Source organism: Pteronotus mesoamericanus, unplaced genomic scaffold (assembly GCF_021234165.1).
Source record: "Pteronotus mesoamericanus isolate MK-2021 breed Mesoamerican mustached bat unplaced genomic scaffold, CSHL_Meso_final scaffold_125, whole genome shotgun sequence".
Lineage (NCBI taxonomy): Eukaryota > Metazoa > Chordata > Mammalia > Chiroptera > Mormoopidae > Pteronotus > Pteronotus mesoamericanus.
In genome coordinates this window covers 9,833,745-9,854,672 of record NW_026555304.1, presented here as the reverse complement: position 1 = coordinate 9,854,672, position 20,928 = coordinate 9,833,745, and the positions used below count along the sequence as shown (strand labels likewise).

Here is a 20,928-nt window from a genome sequence, read left to right as displayed (position 1 = left end):
AAATAAAAAGCATCCTTCAAACTTACATGAAAGAACCCTTGTTAAGAGGTCTCAGGATTGCCATTACTTTATCTTGTCGCCTATACTCCAGATAAGATATCTACCAATATGCTTTTTATAAACCACAGGGGAATTGGATTCTGCAGGAGACAGATACAAAGAATCCTTTTCAGTCCTTGAATAAGAAGATTTTATGGATCATTTCATAGTGGCTGGATTTCTCATCTCCCACCTATTACTAGGTGGTTGTTTCTTAGGATGTTTAAAGAAAGCAGCTCATCAAGAGAAAATAGGTCTGTGTCTCTGGGCTTCCCGGCTCTATTTACAGCTTGCTAGGACTCCTTGACAGCCTCCAGAAGAGCCATGCCAGAGAGCTATCCTTGGGGGCTTGCCCAGTTACCTCAGTCACGTGGGCTCTGCACTTTTCCTTAAAGGTCCTGGGCCAGCTCTGATACCACAGAGCTACAGCTCTTAGAGATAAACAAGATTTTCTGCAGAGAGAAAAGAAGGATTTGAAAAATTACCCGCCACAATGACAGACAGAAGCCCTTTCGAAACGGACATGTTCACCCTGACCCGCTATGTTACGGAAAAGGGGCGTCAGGCGAAAGGGACGGGAGAGCTGACACAACTGCTGAACTCCATGCTGACGGCCATCAAAGCCATTTCCTCGGCTGTGCGCAAGGCTGGCCTGGCCAACCTGTGAGTCCTGGGAGCAGGTGCGGGTGTAGAGAGCTGCTCTGCCATGAGGGATAGGGCCCAGGTGGGGCGTGGGCAAAGTGGTAGGCACTTGGCAGAAAATCTGTTCAAAATGCTTTAAAACTGCCTGTGTGCCCTGGACAGAAGTTACCTTTAAAGTTTCTATCATGTATGCTTTGATAAAGGGGACTTTGACTTATTTCAAGAAAGGAAAAAAATACTTAGAGACATGTTATAGAGAAAAAAATATATATATAACTTTTCCAGTTGTCATGTATTATAATTATAATAAGCTCAGTGGCTTGTTAGATTAACACATATTGAATGATAGTGACTTTTGTATTTGCATTCTCACTGGCACAAAGAAACAGCCAGAAGACTGGAGAGGTCTCTTTATGCCCTTTGCAGACAGGAGCATTTTGTTGTCCTGACCTTTGCCAATACATTAGGAGCTAGGAATAATTTGCAAATGTAGGCCTAAGCCTACAAAACAACTTTGTAATTTCTTCTCTGTGACTTTTTTTTTTTTAGTCTTCTCTACTTGGTGGGCAGGAAGCTGGGAGGTACTGGGTCTGGGAGGACAAAATGCACAGTGTTCTAGACTTTGTTCTCTTTGGTGCTTTACCCAAGTGCAGAAGGAGGCCAAGTTCAGGCTATGGCTGCTGATCAACACAGCCAAGTGTCCAGTTTAAATTTGTAATTAAAAAAAAAAAAGGGCAGTCTTCTTTGGAAGACTTTTCCTTTTCATTACAGTAATTCCAGTGGAGGTCCTCTCAAAAGTTGAAAGGACTTCTTCTTCTTACTACTCTAAAATGAAGAAATAGCAAAGCGCAATATTTAAAATATTTATTATTAACAATTTAGTGCTTTTAACACAAAAATGTGATAGCATTCTATGACAAGATATAATTATCACAAGAATATTATAGAATTATTTATACAAGGTTTTGTGACCCAGTAATGGGATCCAGGTTAAGACACCTTATGATCAGCTTCTTCCCACTCTGTGTATTGCTATCATTTGGAGTTAATGGCCAAGCTCTATACTTACGGACTTTCATGAATGTGAAGTGCAACCATTTGCCTCTGTCCTGCTTCTGCCAGATGATTAGGGCTGCTGAGTGACACGAAGTAGTAACTTTGCCTCTGCCTGTATGTGGGCTCCACTTTGCTTACTGCCCTTACTTGCTGACATTTCAGTATTTATTCCCCTGTCCTTTGGGCTCCTGCTCTGGGTAGGATGCTCAGCTAGGCAGCAGTTGCCGTGGTATGGTTGTATCAGTTGGCTGCAGAACTGACTCTGTGGCCATTGAGTGTGCAGATGAAGTGGACTCAGTCAGGAGTTGGATAATTAAGGTACTCAACTGACTTGACTTTTCCTTCCATGTGATCATGGGCAATCATCAATTCTCACAACCTCAGTTTGTAAAATCCTCCAGACGAGGATCCTAAGAGCTCCTAACTTGTAGGGTTGTTGTAAGGGTTAGCAAGTGCACGTGATGATGATTTCGACAGTGCCGACCTAAAAATGTGTTTAGTAAATGCTCTTTATTACCACAGTTTAAAGCCCAGTTCCAGGGAGTTTGCCAGCTGACTGGTCGATGCTGCAGACTGACCACTAGGTGGCAGATGCAGCCTGTGGAATAAGACGTCAGGATTCCACATTGTCTAGGGGGCTGAATTTTCTTTGGTCTGGCAGGGGCTCCATGGTCTGCCCATTCAGACAGTCTTTTCCCCCATCTCCTCTTTAAAAGATATCCAAGATGGCAACAGGAGAAGCCCATTGATTGGAAATCCTTTCTAGCAAGACGCTGAGATCGTTTTAAAAAGCCACTGGTACTGCTCAAGGCAGCGAAACAGTAGCCCTGTGTCCCAGAATGGGACTTTCACATGGTCCTGCCACTTCCCACTTACGGGGCCTCAAGTTCCTCATCCCTTGCTTCCTTCTTTTGCAAAAACATTTCTAGGCACACTCTCTACTAATGCAACTTAAAAGTGATGAGAAATTTTCATGTTTTCCTTCTTTTTTCTCCACTCCTTGCTGTAGGAAGAAGGAAATGCTGGAATGCCTCCCCTGAAAACCTCTTCATGGCTTTTATTGTCAAAATGATTGAACATCCTACCTGAAAATGGTCAGGAAAGCTTTAGTGTAGTTAAAATGCTAGAAGATATTGTCTTGTGAGTAAAACACCCCTCACCCATGCTCTAACTTGGAGCAGTCAGCAATCAGGCCTCCTTCAGAATGTGCCTCCATTCCTTCTGGAAGGAGGAGTGTGGTTGTGGGTTGACAGCAGAATGCCCAGCACCTGGAGGGAGGGTGAGAAGGCCTGTTGAGGGGAAGGAAAGTGTGTGGTTTGTGGGGTGTGTGGGGGTGGTTTACAAGCACAGGACAGGGAACCCGTTTCTCAACTCCACCCACCACAGGTCTTGGGAATCCCAGCTCTTCATTCTCCAGCAGCATCTGCCTCCAAAATCCACATTAAGCAAGAGTCTGGGTTTGTAGTGCTTTTAAACTCTGATACAAAATAACCCAGCTTTGCTGTTGCTGTTGTTTGTTTATTTGGTTTTGTTTTGAACCAGAAGCTACACTCTTTGGGGCCAGGCTACCAGTATTGTTCTGCAAGGCAGCTGGCTCAGCACAGCACAGCACAGCAGACATCAAGTGATGGTAGAGGGCTGTGGGGAGGGAAGAGGCTGTCAGTCAGAGAAGCGAGTGGGAAATGACTGTCCCCGCTGAGCATAAATCTGAGGTTCTCAACTGGGCCACCTGTTAGGCCACCTGACGATTCCTTCAACAAATAAATGGTATTAAAAAGGGAGAGGAAGAGAAGATTACTGTTCTGCTCTCCCTCTTTTTCATTATTCATTGAACATGTATTGAGCACCTCCTATGTCTCTGGATACTGTGGAAATAAATATAGTTGCTCCACTTCTTGCTTCAGTGGGCAGATAATCTAGCAGGAAAAACATCCCCATGAACAGATTGTGAGCAGATGTGGATAGGATGACAGAGGTGTGCCTGGTGTGTGGTGGGAACAGGAAGGGGGACCAGGGAAGCTTCCAGAATGGGTTGGGGGACCAGTAGGGAAAAGCTGATGGTGTTTAAGGAGTACACTTATAGGGAGAGCGCTATGAGTGAAGGTGGAAAGGAGAGGAGCAGCTTGCTGGGTGCCGGTGGCCACAGGACTTTTGCAGCTTTTGGATTGCAGAAGGCTTGAGTCGGAGGGTGGTCATGTGGCTCTTGGAGGGAAGAGCATGGGGGTGGGGCAGCAAACCCAGGGGTTGATCCTGAGGCAGGGGTGTGCCCCTGGGTGGGTGGGTCTGGAACCTGAGACTGGCCAAGCGAGGGTGACAGTCACAAGAGAAAGTCCCAGTGTGGGAACAGACATTGCCAGTGGGGCCTGTGCAGTTCCCCTCCCAATGTGGGGACTTGGGAGTGCTGGGCGGACAAGTAGTCTGACTCAAATATTGAAAGATCCCTCCCATCAGAGTGGAAGGTATAAGACCTTTTCATATTAATACTCTAAAACACAAAGCCTCTAGATAGAATTTTATAGTAGTGTTCTTTCTGATATTGCTTGAAAAGAGATAGTGAAAAACTATATTTAATTAGTTAAGTCTGTCTCCACATTTGCTTCTTATTCAAGTAACACCACCCTAAAGCAGGGCAATTTTTAGTTTGGCCAAGCAGGCCACTATCTGAGGAATATTGAAATAATAGGGCTATAAAGTCATGATTCTTTACATTTTTGGATTCATTAATTATAGCACCGTCTGACTTTATAACTCCTTAACCTCCTAGTGCCTCAGGCAGGTTTGTAATTTACAGTAGGAAGGCTGAATTCTGGTTAGCATGTTGGGTGAACGGGGGAATAGGGTAATATCCTAGGGGTGTAAAGGAAGCAAGGTTGAGAGAATCACTGCTGTGGGACAGGACATACTTGGTCTGTGATTATAATTTAGAGACTCCAGAGCCATGAAGGGAAGGGAGATACACTGGTGGTGTCTTAGTGTCTGGACTTACTTGTTGGAGTTCAGGATCCTTTGGCTATGTCTAGTGGTGTCATTCAACTTTTTTGTCTTCTTAGGTATGGGATTGCGGGAGGTGTAAACGTGACGGGGGACGAGGTGAAGAAACTGGATGTGTTATCCAATTCTTTGGTAATCAACATGCTCCAGTCCTCCTACAGCACCTGTGTACTGGTCTCAGAAGAGAATAAAGAGGCAGTTATCACCGCCAAGGACAAGAGGGTGCGTACAGGAGGCTGGGTGCAGTTCCACTCATAAGCACTAGATGGCGATACAGAGTTAAGAAGATGGTTACCTTGCGTTTCTTTTATTTCTGGGATTTTCCTCTACTGCTTAATCTTGTTTTCCGGAAACAATTTCATACTTCCTTAGTTAGAAGTCTTACACTGTCTCGTAAAGAAAGACTCTATAGCTAGCAGGGCAGTGATTCACTCAGGAAATAAATCAGAGTGATTTACCAAAATGCCTCAGTGAGTAGGATACATGGATTTTCGTTTAACTTCCCTGTCAGCAACAAGTGCTGGCATTTTCAAGAGACTTGAAAATCAGCAAGTTCAGTAAAGAGTTGAGTTCCTGGGAAGAGTCGTACTATATAGCCTCTTACTTTTTCCCTCCCCACTTCTATTCCTCTCCACACTTCCCCCCCCCCCACACCACACTTCCTCTCAATGAGATTATGGTTTCAGCAGAGGTTTCTTTATTCCTGACACATTGTCAGGCTAATATAGAAAAGAAATCACAAAGGTGGTGGCTCTCTAATGTTAATACAATGGTCAGCTTGGTTAGTGCAGTGCATGGCTGGGAGAGTCCATATCCACTATGGTTTCAAGAACAGCTTATTACAGAAAGAGATTTGTTGGTGGCTAAAATATTCAACCATATTCTCCTGCCAGTATAATAATACAAAATACATACTGGGACTATTGGCCCTTGATTTATACATTGTGTGTTGGAGGCAAAGTGCCATTTCTTTATGATTAGCTGGTAGTATGAAAAAGGAAATGACAAATTTATTAAGTACCTACCGTATGCCAGGGACTGTGCAAAGCACTTTACTCTTTTTATCTCACATAATTGAAGCTAAATCACACCTATTCTTTTCAACTTTCAATGTTCACTGATATGACCCTCAAGCCTCTCTCCAATATAATCTACCATTTTCTTTCCCAGCTGCCTTGAGCTACACAAGTCTTCATGCTCTTTGATACTCTATGCCTGTTCCCATATAAGTTCCTTAAACACTTTCCAACATATGCTAGATGCCCAACAAATATCTGTTGAATGAATACATGAATGAATTAACAGGCTAAGTTGGGTTATCTGCAAGGAGAATGGGAAATGTCCAAGTTTATGAATTACCCCACTCACTTGTGCCGTTTCCATCCATCCTTGCCTATCCCTGTTGAACAAGGGGATAAAAAATGAAATAAAGCTAGGGAAAAGTAATTTTAGTGACAATAGAAGTGACTTCCATTTTACTTTAAGTTTTGTTGTGTTTTTTTTTTTTTTTTTACCATGTTTAATTAGCTAGGAGACTCCAGTCCCCATCATTAAGACTCTAATAGGGCTTTGCACAAAGGAGGCCTGTAAAAGTATCTGGTGATTTCTCCCAATGAAATGTTGATTGGAATTGTCTGTGACAGCCAACCCACAGCAATGTAGGGGGATGTGAGGGACATGGCATCACAAGTCCCCACCTACTCTGTCTTCTGGTTGTCATGTCAGACATGTGGATTGGATACAGTAAAATGCGGAGGAGTATTTTTATTTTACTTATGCATAACAGCTATCTATGCATGCTAGTTATCTTAATAAGATGGACCCAAAGGCCCTGGGACATTGCTTTGAGATTTTATTTTTCTTTTTTTGCAGAAGTGCTCCAAAATGCCCCCCCCCCAAAAAAATAAAGCCTATCTGGGGAAAGGGTCAGAATTATCAATAAATCAATCACTGACTTTACTTTGAATGTGGGTGGAGTGAGTCTGAGTTTATCTTTAGTTTCCCCACTTTTTCCCTGCAAAATGCCCATTTCAAACCTTGTTTCCTTTCACCCCTCAGCAGCTCCAAGTTCCCATTGGCCCAAGTTGGAGGGGAGGGTGGAGCCAGAGGAAGCAGGAGGAAAGCTTTTTGGAGGTGAAGGGAAGTCCATTGCCACACGTGTGTGGCCATAACTAATCTGTGGTGGGCAGGTAGGTCCTGACCTGCACAATTCATATATGCTGTTATACTTCATTCTCCTTAAGTAATTGCATTTTTTAAAATAAGATTATCCCTTTGCTCTCAATTGGTTTTTGGTGTTGTATTATCTGCTCTTCACAGTTACATAGGCTCTGTTGATCTGAAGTGGTTCTCCACCCTGTGCATTTAGGGGAAATATATTGTCTGCTTTGACCCACTGGATGGATCTTCCAACATTGACTGTCTGGCCTCCATTGGAACCATATTTGCCATCTACAGAAAGGTGAGTAGACTGTCTGATTTTTAATGCCTCATTCATCTGGTGGCTTCCAGAAGGTTCCTGGCCTGGGAGCCACGAGTCTGGAGTTCTAATCTCTGTCCTCCTACTAAGTAGGCAAGCAACTGCAGGCAAACCATGAACCTTGCTTTGCCTCAGACTCCTGAATGGAGGAACTGAATTGATAATTTTCCCTCTGTCCTCTTCACAACATTTGTGGGAAGGTAAAGTGAGAAGACAGATGGGGCCTTGTATTGAAAACCTGGGTGAGACACAAATGTCAGACATGGTATTAGGTTCCAGGTGACATCTGTTTCTTCTTTATGGATTTCAAATCTGACTGCATTACTTTTCTATCACTACCATAACAATTTACACACATTTTAGAGCTTAAAATGACACCCACTGATGATCTAGTTCTGTAGGTCAGAAGTCTGGCAGTGTGGCTAGGTTTTCTGCTCAGAGTATCATAAGGCCAAGATCTGGGTGTCAGCCAGCCTGGCCCCCCTATTGAGAGGTGGTACTATGTGTGTAGAATTAGCTTCTAGGCTTACTTAGGTTGTTGGTAGAATTCAGTTCTTCTCTGTCATAAGATGAAAGTCCCTGTTTCCTGGCTGGCTGATGCTGGGGGTCATTCTCAGTTTCTAGAGGCTTCCTGCATTCTTTGGCTTGTGACTCCTATATTATTAAGTTCAACAAAGTCAAAACAAATCATTCTCACACTTCTGGCCTCCCTGACACCCCCACTTTGCTTCCAGTCAGAAAAATAGTTCTCTGCTTTCAAGGGTTTGTTGAACTTGAGGGAGTAGCTGGTGGGGTCCTGGTGCTGACTCCTCCCCCATACCGCAGCAGCCATCTTGCTCAGGCAGAGACCATTCCCTTGAGAGACAGTAGTGTGAGAGGACACAGTAGCCCCTTCTCCAGGAGTCTCTGCCTCTGCAGGGGTGCACAAGCCACACTGCTGAGTACAGAGTGGCAGTCACAGACAGTAGACCCCTGGATAATGGGGGTGCAGAGTGGTCTAGAGATGCTTTAGGAGAGTCTGGAGATGGAGGCTTTGGGGAGAGAACTGAGGGAATAGCTGGCTGGAACCTGGTGCTGACTTCTCCTCTATACGATGGCAGCTATCTTGCTCAGGCAGAGACCACTCCCCTGAGCGGCAGCAGTGTGAGAGGACCCAATAGCCCTGACACCAGGACTATTTGTCTGTCCTAGAGGTGGTGCTCAAGCCCGACTGCTGAGTACAATGACTAGATTAACAACTGGAGGAGACAGATGCAGACAGTAGATTCCTGAAAGTCTCAAAGAGACTGCCTAAGGTCAGACAGGGTCAACATCTGACATGATGAGAGGCAGATCCAGAAAGGAAAAAAAAAAAAAAGAGCGGTCTTCTACCATAAAAATTCATACCGCAAAGTCAGAAAGTCAAGCCAGATCAATTTAAGAAGCAGAAGCAAAGAAGAGTCTCACAAATAATGGGAAGACAAAGAAACACCCCTCAATTGAAGGGAAAGGAGGAATCCCCACAAAGAGAACTAAATGAAATAGAGACAAGTAAACTAACAGATATTGAATTCAAAACAATGGTTTAAAGAAACTGAGTGAGCACAAAGAGAATTACCAAAACCTCCTACAGGGAAACTATGAGGAACTTACTGCAAACTATATCAGCATGAAAAAGGACATAGAAACTATCAATAAGAGGCAAGAGGAAATGAAGAATACAATTTCTGAATTGAGGAACACTGTAGAAGGAATACAAAGAAGGATACATGAAGCAGAGGATAGAATCAGTGAGCTGGAGGACAAGGTAGAAAAAAGCTCCCAGAAAGAGCAAGGAAATGAAAAAAGACTCAGAGAGAATGAGGAGCTGTTTAGGGAAATGCAGGACAACAGGACAACCTGAAATGTAATAATATCCATATAATAGGGATATGAGAATGGGAAGAAGAGGAGCAAGGGATAAAGAACCTGTTTGAAAAAGTAAAAGTAGTAATGGAAAACTTCCTTAATTGGCAGAGAGAAAAAGTCACACAAGTCCAGGAAGCACAGAGGGTCCCACTCAAGAAGAACCCAGTGAGGCCCACTCCAAGACACATCATCGTTAAAATGGCAAATATAAAAGACAAGGAGAGAACCCTAAAGGCAGCAAGGGAGGAAGAGGTAGTAACATACAAGGGAGCTCCGGTACAGCTAGCAGCTTACTTCTCAACAGAAACACTACAAGCTAGAATGGAATGGCAAGAAATATTCCAAGCAATGGAAAGCAAACACTTTCAACCATACTGCTTTACCCAGTAAGGCTCTCAATTAAAATGGAAGATGAAGTAATGAGTTTCCCAGACAAAATAAGGTTAAAAAAATACACCTCCACCAAACCAGCAATGCAAGCTATGCTAAAGGGAGTGCTTTAACAAGATGAAGAAAAAGAGTGAGAAAGAGCAGAACACAAGTACAAAGGGGGAAAAATGAATAGGTACCTATCAATTATAACCTTAAATGTAAATGGATTAAATGTCCCAATCAAAACACTTAAGATAGCTGAATGGATTAGAAAACATGACCCACACATATGCCGCCAACAAGAGAGCCACCTCAGAACTAAGGACCTACACAGACTCAAAGTAAAAGGATGGAAAAAAAAATATTCCAAGCAAATGGACAGGAAAAAAAGCAGGGGTAGCAACACTTATATCAGACAAAATAGATTTCAAAACAAAAGCCATAAAAAGTGACCTAGAAAGACACTTTATAATACTCAAAGTAAGAATCCAACAGGAAGACATAAACATTGTAAATGTATATGCACCCAACATAGGAGCACCGCAATATATAAGGAAAATCTTGGAGGACTTCAAGAAAGATATACACAGCAACATACTGATAGTAGGTGATTTTAACATCCCACTATCAACAATGGACAGATCTTCCAAGCAAAGAATCAGCAAGAATATTGTGGAACTGAATGTAGCATTAGAGCAAATGTACTTAACAGACATATATAGAACCTTTCATCCCAAAGAAGCAAAATACACATTCTTTTCAATTGCACATGGAACATTCTCAAAGATAGATCACATGATAGGAAAGAAAAAAAACCTCAACAAATTCAAGAAAACTGAAATCATAACAAGCATTTTCTCAGACCACAAAGGCTTGAAACTAGAAACCAACCTCAAGGAAAAAACTCAAAAACATTCAAAGTCATGGAGACTGAATAGCATGCTATTAAACAATGAGTCAACAATGAAATCAAAGAAGAAATCAAAAAGTTTCTGGAAACAATTGAAAATGAACACACAACAGTCCAAAATCTATGGGACACAGCAAAGGCAGTCCAGAGAGGGAAGTTCATAGCAATACAGGCCTACCTAAAAAAGATAGAAACATTTCAAATAAATGACCTAACCCTACAGCTTCAAGAACTGGAGGAACAACAACAAACAAAGCCCAGAGCAAAGAGAAGAAAGGAAATAATGAAGATCAGAGCAGAACTGAATGACATGGAGACTAAAAGAACAATTCAAAGGATAAACCAATCCAAGAACTGGTTCCTTAAAAAGATAAACAAAATCCATAAACCTTGAAGCAGACTCATCAAGAAAAAAAAGGAGAGGACCCAAATATATAATATCAGAAACGAAAGAGGAGAAATAACAACTGATACCACAGAAATACAAAAGATTGTAAGAAATTACTATGAACAATTATGTACTATGAAATTTGAAAACCTGGGTGAAATGGACAAATTTCTAGAAAAATATAACCTTCCACACTGAATGGAGAAGAAATAGAAATCCTGAACAGATAACAGCAGGTGAAGTTGAAGCAGTATCAAAAAAACTCCCAGCACACAAAGGCCCTAGACAGGATGGTTAAACAGGAGAATTTTACAAAACATTTAAGGATCAGCTAACCCCTGTTCTTCTCAGAATAATCCAAAAAATCCAAGAAGAGGGAAGACTCCTAAACTCTTTTTATGAGGCCAGCATCATCCTAATCCCAAAACCAGATAAAGGCGCAACCAAGAAAGAACACTACAGGCCAATATTGCTGATGAATATAGATTCTAAAATCCTCCACAAAATATTGGCAAACCACACCCAGCAATACATTAAAAAGATCATCCACTATGATCAAGTGGGTTCATACCAAGGATGCAAGGATGGTTCAATATACGGAAATCAATAAACATAGTACATCACATAAACAAAAAGAAAAACAAAAACCATGTGATCATATCAATAGATGCGGGAAAAGCATTTGATAAGGTACAGTGCCCATTAATGATAAAAACACTCAGCAAAGTGGGAATAAAGGGGGCATACCTCAACATAATAAAGACCATATGTGAAAAATCTACTGCCAACCTCATACTCAATGGACAAAAACTAAAACCTTTCCCACTAAGGTCGGGAGCAAGATAAGGACATCCACTTGCACCACTTCAATTCAACATGGTATTGGAAGGCCTAGCCACAATGATCAGAGAAGAAAAAGAAATAGAAGGCATCCAAATTTGAAAGGAGGAAGTAAAACTATCATTTTATGCAGATGACATGATAGTGTACATAGAAAACCCCATAGACTCCACCAAAAAACTACTTGACCTAAAAAGTGAATTTGGCAAAACAGCAGGATACAAAGTCAATATTCAGATATCAAAGGCGTTTTTGTACACCAACAATGAAATATTAGAATCAGAAATCAGGAAAAAAAAATCCCACTTGCTAGAGCAACAAGAAACATAAAGTACCTGGAATAAACTTAAGCAATGAGGTAAAAGACCTGTACACAGAAAACTATACAACACTGAAGAAAGAAACTGAGGAAGACACAAGCAAATGAAAGCATATACCGTATTCATGGATTGGAAGAATTAACATCATCAAAACGTACATACTACCCAAAGCAATTTATAGATTCAATGCAATCCCTATTAAAATAGCAATGATATATTTCACAGACATAAAACAAACATTTCAAAAATTTATACGGAACTATAAGTGACCCTGAATAGCTGCAGCAATTTTGAGAAAGAAGAGCAGAGTACGAGAGATCACAATACTGACATCAAACTATATTACAAGGCCACTGTAATCAAAACAGTCTGGTACTGGTATAAAAACAGATACATTGATCAATGGAATAGAATAGAGAGCCCAGAAATAAACCCATATCTCTATGGTCAATTGATATTTGACAAAAGGGGCAGAAGCATAAAATGGAGTAAAAATAGCCTCTTCAACCAATGGTGTTGGGAGAGCTGGACAGCTACATGCAAAAAATTGAAATTCTACCACCAACTTACACCATACACAAAAATAAACTCAATATGGATAAAAGACTTAAATGTAAGTTGTGACACCATAAAAGTCCTAGAGGAGAACATAGGCAGGAAACTCTCAGATATCCATGCAGCAATATTTTCACTGATATGTCCTCTAGAGCAAGGTACATATAGGAAAGAATAAACAAATGGAACTTCATCAAAATAAGAAGCTTCTGCACAGCTAAAGATAAGATCAGCAAAATGAAAAGGGAACCAACCATATGGGAAAATATATTTGCCATTGATACCTTGGACAGGGGTTTGATCTCCAAAAAATCTAAAGAGCTCACATGACTCCACTCCAGGAAGACAAAGAATCCAATGAAAAAATGGGCAAAGGACTTGAACAGACACTTCTCCAAGGAGGACATACACAGGGCCCAGAGACATATGAAAGGATACTCAGCATCACTAGCCAGCAGAGAATGCAAATTTAATTTGCAGAGAAATGCAAATTAAAACCATAATGAGACACCACTTCACACAAGTCAGAATGCCCATCACAAACAGATCAACAAAAAAGGATGCTGGCAAGGTTGTGGAGAAAAGGGAACCCTAGTACACTGTTGGTGGGAATGTAAACTGGTGTAGCCACTGTGGAAAACAGTTTGGAATTTCCTCAAAAAACTAAAAATGGAACTGCCCTTCTTATTATTACATTTTTATTTTAATTATTTTGTTACATTTTTATTTTTATTGTTTTAAATTTATAAATCATGTTTATTCTATTACAGTTGTCACAATTTTTACCCCTTTACTCCCCTCCACCCATCCCACTCCAACCCCCTGCTCCCACAGTCAATTCCCACTCTGTGGTCCATGTCCACGGGTCATTCATACATGTTCTTTGTCTAGACCCTTCCCCCTCTTTCCACCATTGTCCTCTTTCCCCATCCCCTCTGGTCGCTTTCAGTCTGCTTCATGTTTCTGTGCCTGTGGTTTATTTTGTTCATTAGTTTATTTTGGTGAATATTTTCCACTTACAGGCAAGATCATATAATATTTGCCTTCCATTAACTGGCTTATTTCACTTAGCTTAATATTCTCCAGTTCCATCCATGGTATTGCAAAAGGTAGGAGTTCCGTCTTTCTCTCTTTCTTTCTTTCTTAAATGCAGATTGATTTTATTTCTTTTTTTAATGTCAAAGTTAATTATAAAATATTAAAAAATTTAAACCATTATAAAATCTCAGCAATTAAACCAACATGGCACCAACACAGAAATAATCAAGTAGATCCATAAAATATAATGAGCATTCTAGAGACAAATGTATATATCTGTCTAACAATATAATATATGATTAAGTTGATATTTCAAATCAATGTGTAAAATAAGGCTTATTCAACAAATAAGGTGCATAGACCACTATTACTTGAAATAAAACAAATTGCCTTTTGACTCCAGTGATTCCACTGCTGGGATTATACCTAATAATCCTGAAACACCAATTCAAAAGAACCTATGCACCCCAATGTTCATAACAGCACTATTTACAATAGTCAAGTTCTGGAAGCAACCTAAGTGCCCATCAATAAATGAGTGGATCAAAAAACTGTGGTACGTTTACACAGTGGAATGCTACAGAACAGAAAGAAAGAAAGAGCTACTACCCTTTGCTACAGCATGGATGGACCTGGAGAGCATTATGCTAAGTGAAATAAGCCAGGTGGTGAAAGACAAATATGATATCACCTGTAAGTGGAACCTAATCAACAAAACAAACAAGCAAGGAAAATAAAACCAGCAACATTGGAGGAGAAACAGAAACCAACAGTAATGAGAGGGAAGGAGGGACAGGGGTAACAGGGAAAAGAAGGGGAAGGGTCAAATCAAGGGACAGGAATAAAGGACCTATGGACAAAGCCAAAGTGGGGAAGGATTGAGGATGGGAGGTGGGGGGTGGATGGGGCAGGGGAAAGTGGTGGCGGGAAAATGGAGACAAATGTATTTGAATAATAAAAAAAATTATTTTAAATGGAAAAAAATGACAATAAGCATATACTATCAATAATTACTTTAAATGTAAATGGAGTAAATGCCTCAATCCAAAGGCATGAGGTGGCTGAGTAGATAAAAAGAAATAAGATCCATCCATATGCTGCTTATCTCAAAGTAGATTATAGGTTTAAGTATAAATCTTTAGAACTTATACAATAAAGTATAAAAGAAAAATCTCCAGGAGCTAGGGCTTGGTGCAGAGTTCTTAGACATGACACCAAAAGCATGATACATACAACTAGAAAAAAATAGATAATTGAACTTCATCAAACTGAAAACTTTAGCTCTGTAAAAAACTGTTTTAAGAAGATGAACATACAAGTATGCAATGAGAAAAATATTTTCAAGCCACAAGTCTGACAAAGGACACATATCAGAAAAATAAAAGAAGCCTCAAAATTTAACAGTAAAAAACTCCAAACAATCCAACTAGAACATGAGACAAGAAGAGACATGTAATTGAATAGGTGAAAATCTGTTTATTGGGAAATAAACACATGAAAAATATTCAGTATCATTACCCATTAGAGAAAGGCAAAATAACACCACAATGAAGTATTACTACACACCTGCATGAGCACCTAAAAATAAAAAAAAATAGTGACAGTACCAAGTGCTGGTAAGGATGCTCTCACACATTGTTGGTGGAAATGTAAAAATGACACAGCCACTCTGGAAAAACTTTGCAGTTTCTTAAACAAAACAAAATATTAAAATTAAACATTCACCCTAGGACTTACCAGTTGCATTCCTGGGCATTTACCCAGAGAAATGAAGATTTATGTCCATACAGAAACCTGAACATGATTATTCATAGCAGCTTTATATGTAATAGCCCACAACTGGAAATAATTAATGTCCTACAATAAATGAATGGTTAAATGGTATTACATTCATGCCATGCAGAAATACTGAGCAATAAATTTGAATAAACCATTGATAGACACAACAACTTTGATGGATTTCAAGAGCATGATGCTGAGTGAAAAAAAAACAAACAATTTCAAAAGATCACAAGTGGTGTGATTTTATTTGTGTAACATTCTCAAAATGACATATTTATAGAGATGCGATTGGGGTACCTTGTTCCTGCAGAGTCCTCCCAGATCACCACGGATGGAGGAAAATAAAAGAAGTCCTTCCAGACACTTCTTGGTCTGCTAGGAAAAGGGGGTGGCTATTCCCTCTAGTGGAGAATGCCCTGAGCACTTCTCTTAAAGTGGCTTTTATTGAGAAGGATATGTGCAGGGGTATACAGCATGCATGCAAAGCTCATCAATTAATGTCAAAAGGCTATGATTGAAGGAACACAGAGATTTACCTTAGGTCAGGGTCTGGTAGACAGTTTCCCATTCGGCCCTGAAACCTGGGAAACTGATTACACTCTATGCTTGGACCCCAAACATCAGTACTCATTAACTCGAGGGCATTCTTAGCAAAGTAAGTTTCATAGGATTTAATGCATTCCTTTTCCAGGCCTAATTGACCCTGGGAACCGCCTGATCCAGTTTAGGTCTGTACCTGCCTTTAGTATTGCTTCACTGACCAGGTCAGGTAGCGGGCAGAGCAGCCAGCTGCCTGACCTGGTCAGTGAGGGGATAAGAAGACTTCTTTGAGATAGAATGAGGACTCTGGCCATGACAAAGCTGAGGGGTGAGGGTCTTTTGCCCCTTCTCCATGTCCCCCAAGTCCTTCTCTGATAGATCCCATGCGACTGTGCCTGTCTTAGGTTGCCCTTGTCATCAAGGGGTCTTACCCATCATTGACTAACTAGCCATCCTCTGGGGCCAAGCAGGGTGATGTGAGGGAGGCAGGGGCTGTGCCCCTGCCAGGGGGACAGGTTTCATCTCCTCAGTAGCCTATTTTCCTAAGGCCTCCTTGCTCAGCTCCACCCTTTGGACCCTCTCACCAGTCAGCAAGAAACCAGGCGGATGGTTCCCAGGAGAGATGGAGAAGAGATCAGTGATTGCCAGGGGTCAGAGATGGTGGGAAAAAGGGCAGGTGTGACTCTAAAGAGGCAGCACTGGGGAAATATCTGTGATGATGGAGTAGTTCTGTATCTTGATGTGGTGGTAGATAAATAAATCTACACATGATAAAATGGCACAGAGCTATACACACACTTAAAAATAGAATGCTAGTTTCCTTGTTTTGATATTGTACTATAACATGTTTATAGTAATATATAGAATATGTAACTATTGGGGGAAACTGAGTGAAAGGTGCATGGGCTCTCTGAACTATCTGCACAACTTCCTTTGAATCTATATATACAGGGTGGGGCCAAAGTAGGTTTACAGTTGTTCATATGGAAAATAATACAATAATTAATAAATAATAAGATGTGTTTCATGTAGTTACAACTCTAAACCTCTTTTGTCCCACCCTATATATTTTAAATAAAATGTTTTTAAAAGTAGAAAAACCTCTAAACTTTAACAACAGAGGTTGATTAAATTTGGGGGTGCCCATGCAATTGACAGTACAGCATGCTCATGAAAAAGTATGTATGCATACTTTTTATATATATATATATATATATATGCATGTGTATAAATTTACAAGTCACGTGTATGTGTGTGTACATCAGTTGAATGCAACAACCATGGGCCAGATTGTAGTAGGTGGTAGGGAAAAAGACATGATCAAGACAGTCAGTGCCTGCCACTGTGGAGCTGACAGTTTATTTAGGAAATCAGACATTAAGCACACTAATGAAGCTTCAGAGGAGAAGCATTGAGTACCTGGAGAGTCAGAAAAGGCCTCCACAGAGAAGCTGATGTTTCATTTGAGATTTGAAAGATAACTATGAGTTCCTCTGGCAAATGGTGAGAGGAGAGAGGAGAAGGCCTTCTGGCTAGAAAGAAGGGCACAGGTGGCGTTCTGGAGCTCAGATGTAAGGTAAATATTCAAACAAGATAAAGAAGCTCACTGAAGCTGCCACATAAGGCACATAAGGCTTAGGGGTGGGGGAAGAGGTGTTGAACAAGGCTGGCCTGCCCAGCAGGGGTCAGATCATGGAAGACCTGGTAAAATGAGTTAAGAATATTGGACATCAAGGCTGTGGGACATCAATGAAGTGTTTTAAACAGAGAATTGACATACACCTGAGCGAGGCAAGAGCAGAGTGGGAAGACTAGGCCGAGGTGATGGTCCCTCAGACCAAGGAGTAGTGGTGAAGATAGACAGGAGGGCTTGGACCTATGAAGAGTGGGTTGTAGAAGTGACTGGACTTAATGACTGAGTGGAGGTCGTGGTTAGGGAAAGGAGGAGAAGGGTGAGTCCTAGGTTTATACTGGTCAGATGATGGTGCTGTTTTCTCAGATGGGGAGCAATGTGAGAAGAGCAGGAAATTTGGGAGGTGAGATAGGGCAGGTGAATTCTGTCTTTGACATGTCGAGCTTGAGGCATTGGTGGGATACCTGAGTAAGGATGTCTGGTGGTTAGGTGGCTCCAAAAGCTGGGCCACCAGGAAAGATGAAGATGGAGGTGTAAGCGCATTGACACCTGAGTAGAGCTTGAAACTTTGGTTGTGGGTGAGATTGCTGAGGAGATGGTTAGAATGACAAGAGAAGAGAGCTTTCTTGGTCAGGACTCTGATATAAATGGCAGGGTGAATCAGGAATCCCCAAGACAGACATATGACCAGCCTCAGAGAGGGCCTGGGCCAGAGACGGGCCAAGCTGGCAGAGCTTTTATCCTCCAAGTCTATCATCTTGCCTTCCCATGGCTACTATACTTCTTCCTCCCTCTACAGTCCAGTTTTATACTTTTTCTGATTCTTTGGCCAATCACAGAAGGAAGATGGTCACCTCACAGCTCCCAAGTTGCCACCAACCAGAATGTTCTAGCTCCAAGTATAGATTTCTGGAGCAGAGACTCTGACTGGGCCAGTTTGGGTCAGGAATGCATCCCAGATCCCATTAAACTGTGGGGATCTCAAAACACAAACATAGCAGCGGAGGGTCCCTGCTGTGGGTGGGGTGGCGATGAAGAAGGTCCATTTTGCACTGGACAGACACTCAAAGACTGGGAAGGAACCAGGAGGAACACCAGCACTTAAAAAAAGGAGCTGGAAAAAGCAAAAAAGAAGGCACGTGCACAGTATTAGAAAGAAAGCCAGACAAAGAGGGAAATGACCAGAAGCTCTGAAGAGATGCATCTCAAGAAGGCGGCAGCAGCTAAGGGATCCAACACTGCCTAGAGGTCAGGCAGGAGGAATAATGGCAAAAACGCACCAGATTTAGTAGTAGGGTCACATCTGGCAGCCTGCAGTGGAGACAGGAGAAGAAAGATGGTGTGGACAGGCATCCAAGACTCCCAGGGTCCCCTGTGCTGTTAGAAACCTGGCCTTCTGCTGGCCTGTGCCACCGCCTCCCCCAACCACGGCCCCATGGGCGAGTGAGAGATTGCAGCTCACCTGAGCCTGGTGCCAAAATGGTTGGGGACAGCTGCTGCTCCAGGATATTGATGAAGGCAGCGATAGGACAGCAGCTGGAGGGAAGTCTTGGGATCTAGAAAGCATTTCTTGTTAATTTTTAAGGCCAGGGATTCTTCGGGTAATTCAAGACCAGGGGAAGGAGTTGGGCAGGAGGGATTCTCTTCAAGCCACAGTGCAAGTTCCCAAAAACCAAGGAGAGGGTGCTATGCTCAGCCCAGGCTACAGGATCACTGCTCAGAGAAAGGAAAATCTCTGGTGTGGGAGAACATCGGGTTCCTATACAGAAAATGCAATCCTTTTGGTGACTGAACAAAGGTGTTTTAAAAGCTTCAATGGGGAAAACTAAAGATTTCAACTAAAAACCTAAAGGTACCTTTGCCTTCTTACTCCCCTGAACGTTCTTAAGAGACCATGCTTTAAAGCAGTTCTTCTAAAATTTTTGTGTGCATCAAAATTACCAGGAGGGCCAATTCTGAAGGCCCAGCATTTCTGATTCTGGAGGCATGGGGCATGTCCCAAGAATATGCATAGCCAATGAGGGAAACACTGCTCTGGGGCCAGCTTTTCAGAATCCATCCATATATGGCCTGGGAATCTGGAAATAAATCCAATTATTGAGTGCATACACACAAGTCAATTGAAAATATAACCTAGTTGTAAGAACTCATGGACAAAACCAAAGGGGAAGAGCTGAGGGAGGGAAGGAGGGAGGTGGCAAGGGAAAGTGGTGGCGGAGAGGCAGAGACAAATGTATTTAAAAATAAAGAAAGAAAGAAAGAAAGAAAGAAAGAAAGAAAGAAAGAAAGAAAGAAAGAAAGAAAGAAAAAAGTAATTACTAAACTAAAAAAGAAAAAGAAAAAAAGAAAATATAACCTAGTTGTAAAAAAAAAAATCTTAGAAAGAATGCAAGGCTGTAAAAGTAAGGAAAAATATTAAAAGGAATATGCCATTTTTAATTGAATTAACTTGTAGCCCTAGAAAAATACTAAAATAATAAAAATATTAAAGGGAAAGTGACACTTCAATGAAATCCTGAAAGAAGGATAAGATTTGGTTTTAAGATAAAGTGGTTCGGATGTTACTAGCAGAGGGCAAACTGACCCTATATTGCATCAGTTGTTGAGAATGATGCTGGCTTAGCTGCAGAAAACGTGGGTCCAGTCCCAGCTTCATCACTCACTGGTTTCACGATGCTGTGCGAGTGCCTCTCCAACCTCCATCCCTTCTCTTTTAAATAAGGGGTATTGAGCCTCTTCCTTGTTTCAAAGAAAGATAATGTGAAAGCATTTTGAAACATATAGAGTCCCATATCAATACAAATTATTATTTTACCCTTAAAAGTTATTCTTCAGGAGAGTTAAGAAGCCCTCTCCTTGGCAAGGGTTCTCTCCAGACACAATAATGCACCATGTTTCTCTCCTTTTCCTCAGACTTCAGAGGATGAGCCTTCTGAAAAGGATGCCCTGCAGCCAGGCCGCAATATTGTTGCTGCAGGCTATGCACTCTATGGCAGCGCAACCCTGGTGGCTCTCTCCACTGGGCAAGGAGTGGACCTCTTCATGCTTGACCCAGTAAGTACCCAGCATGGCATTATCAACACTTGGGACTCCATGGAGCTCTGTACTTCAATTCTAATCCCTGGATAATTTCCTGGTCATTCTTAATACTTGCTTCTGGGGTCAGGTGATCTAGTTCGGGAGCCAAAACATCATATAAAAATATTAAGGACCTTTGTCCAAATGAGGGAATTTGAGGGGTCCTACAGTATAGTATCAGTCCTATAAACTTAGGCCCTGTTTTTAAAGAGTTTATTCCTCTTTGGTTCATGGGAACACCATGATTTAAGAATCTCAATGCTGCACCAGACACTGAGATTTCCAGACAGAAACATGAATTCTTCAGAGAAGCACCTTCTAATAGAACTGTCTGTGACAATGGATATGTTTTGTGATCTATGCTGTCTAAAATAGTAG

General features: G+C 41.4%; 1 protein-coding gene across 1 annotated transcript in view; it reads left to right on the top strand.

Moving 5' to 3' along the window:
- The first annotated feature begins 392 nt into the window (after window positions 1-392).
- FBP2 (fructose-bisphosphatase 2) overlaps window positions 393-20,928 on the top strand; it is a 36,394-nt gene continuing 15,858 nt past the window's right edge. The window contains exons 1-4 of the mRNA XM_054588085.1: window positions 393-702; window positions 4,788-4,950; window positions 7,097-7,189; window positions 20,386-20,526. Coding sequence (XP_054444060.1) covers window positions 533-702; window positions 4,788-4,950; window positions 7,097-7,189; window positions 20,386-20,526 — 567 coding nt within the window. The 5' untranslated portion in view covers window positions 393-532. The remainder of the gene's footprint in view (window positions 703-4,787; window positions 4,951-7,096; window positions 7,190-20,385; window positions 20,527-20,928) is intronic.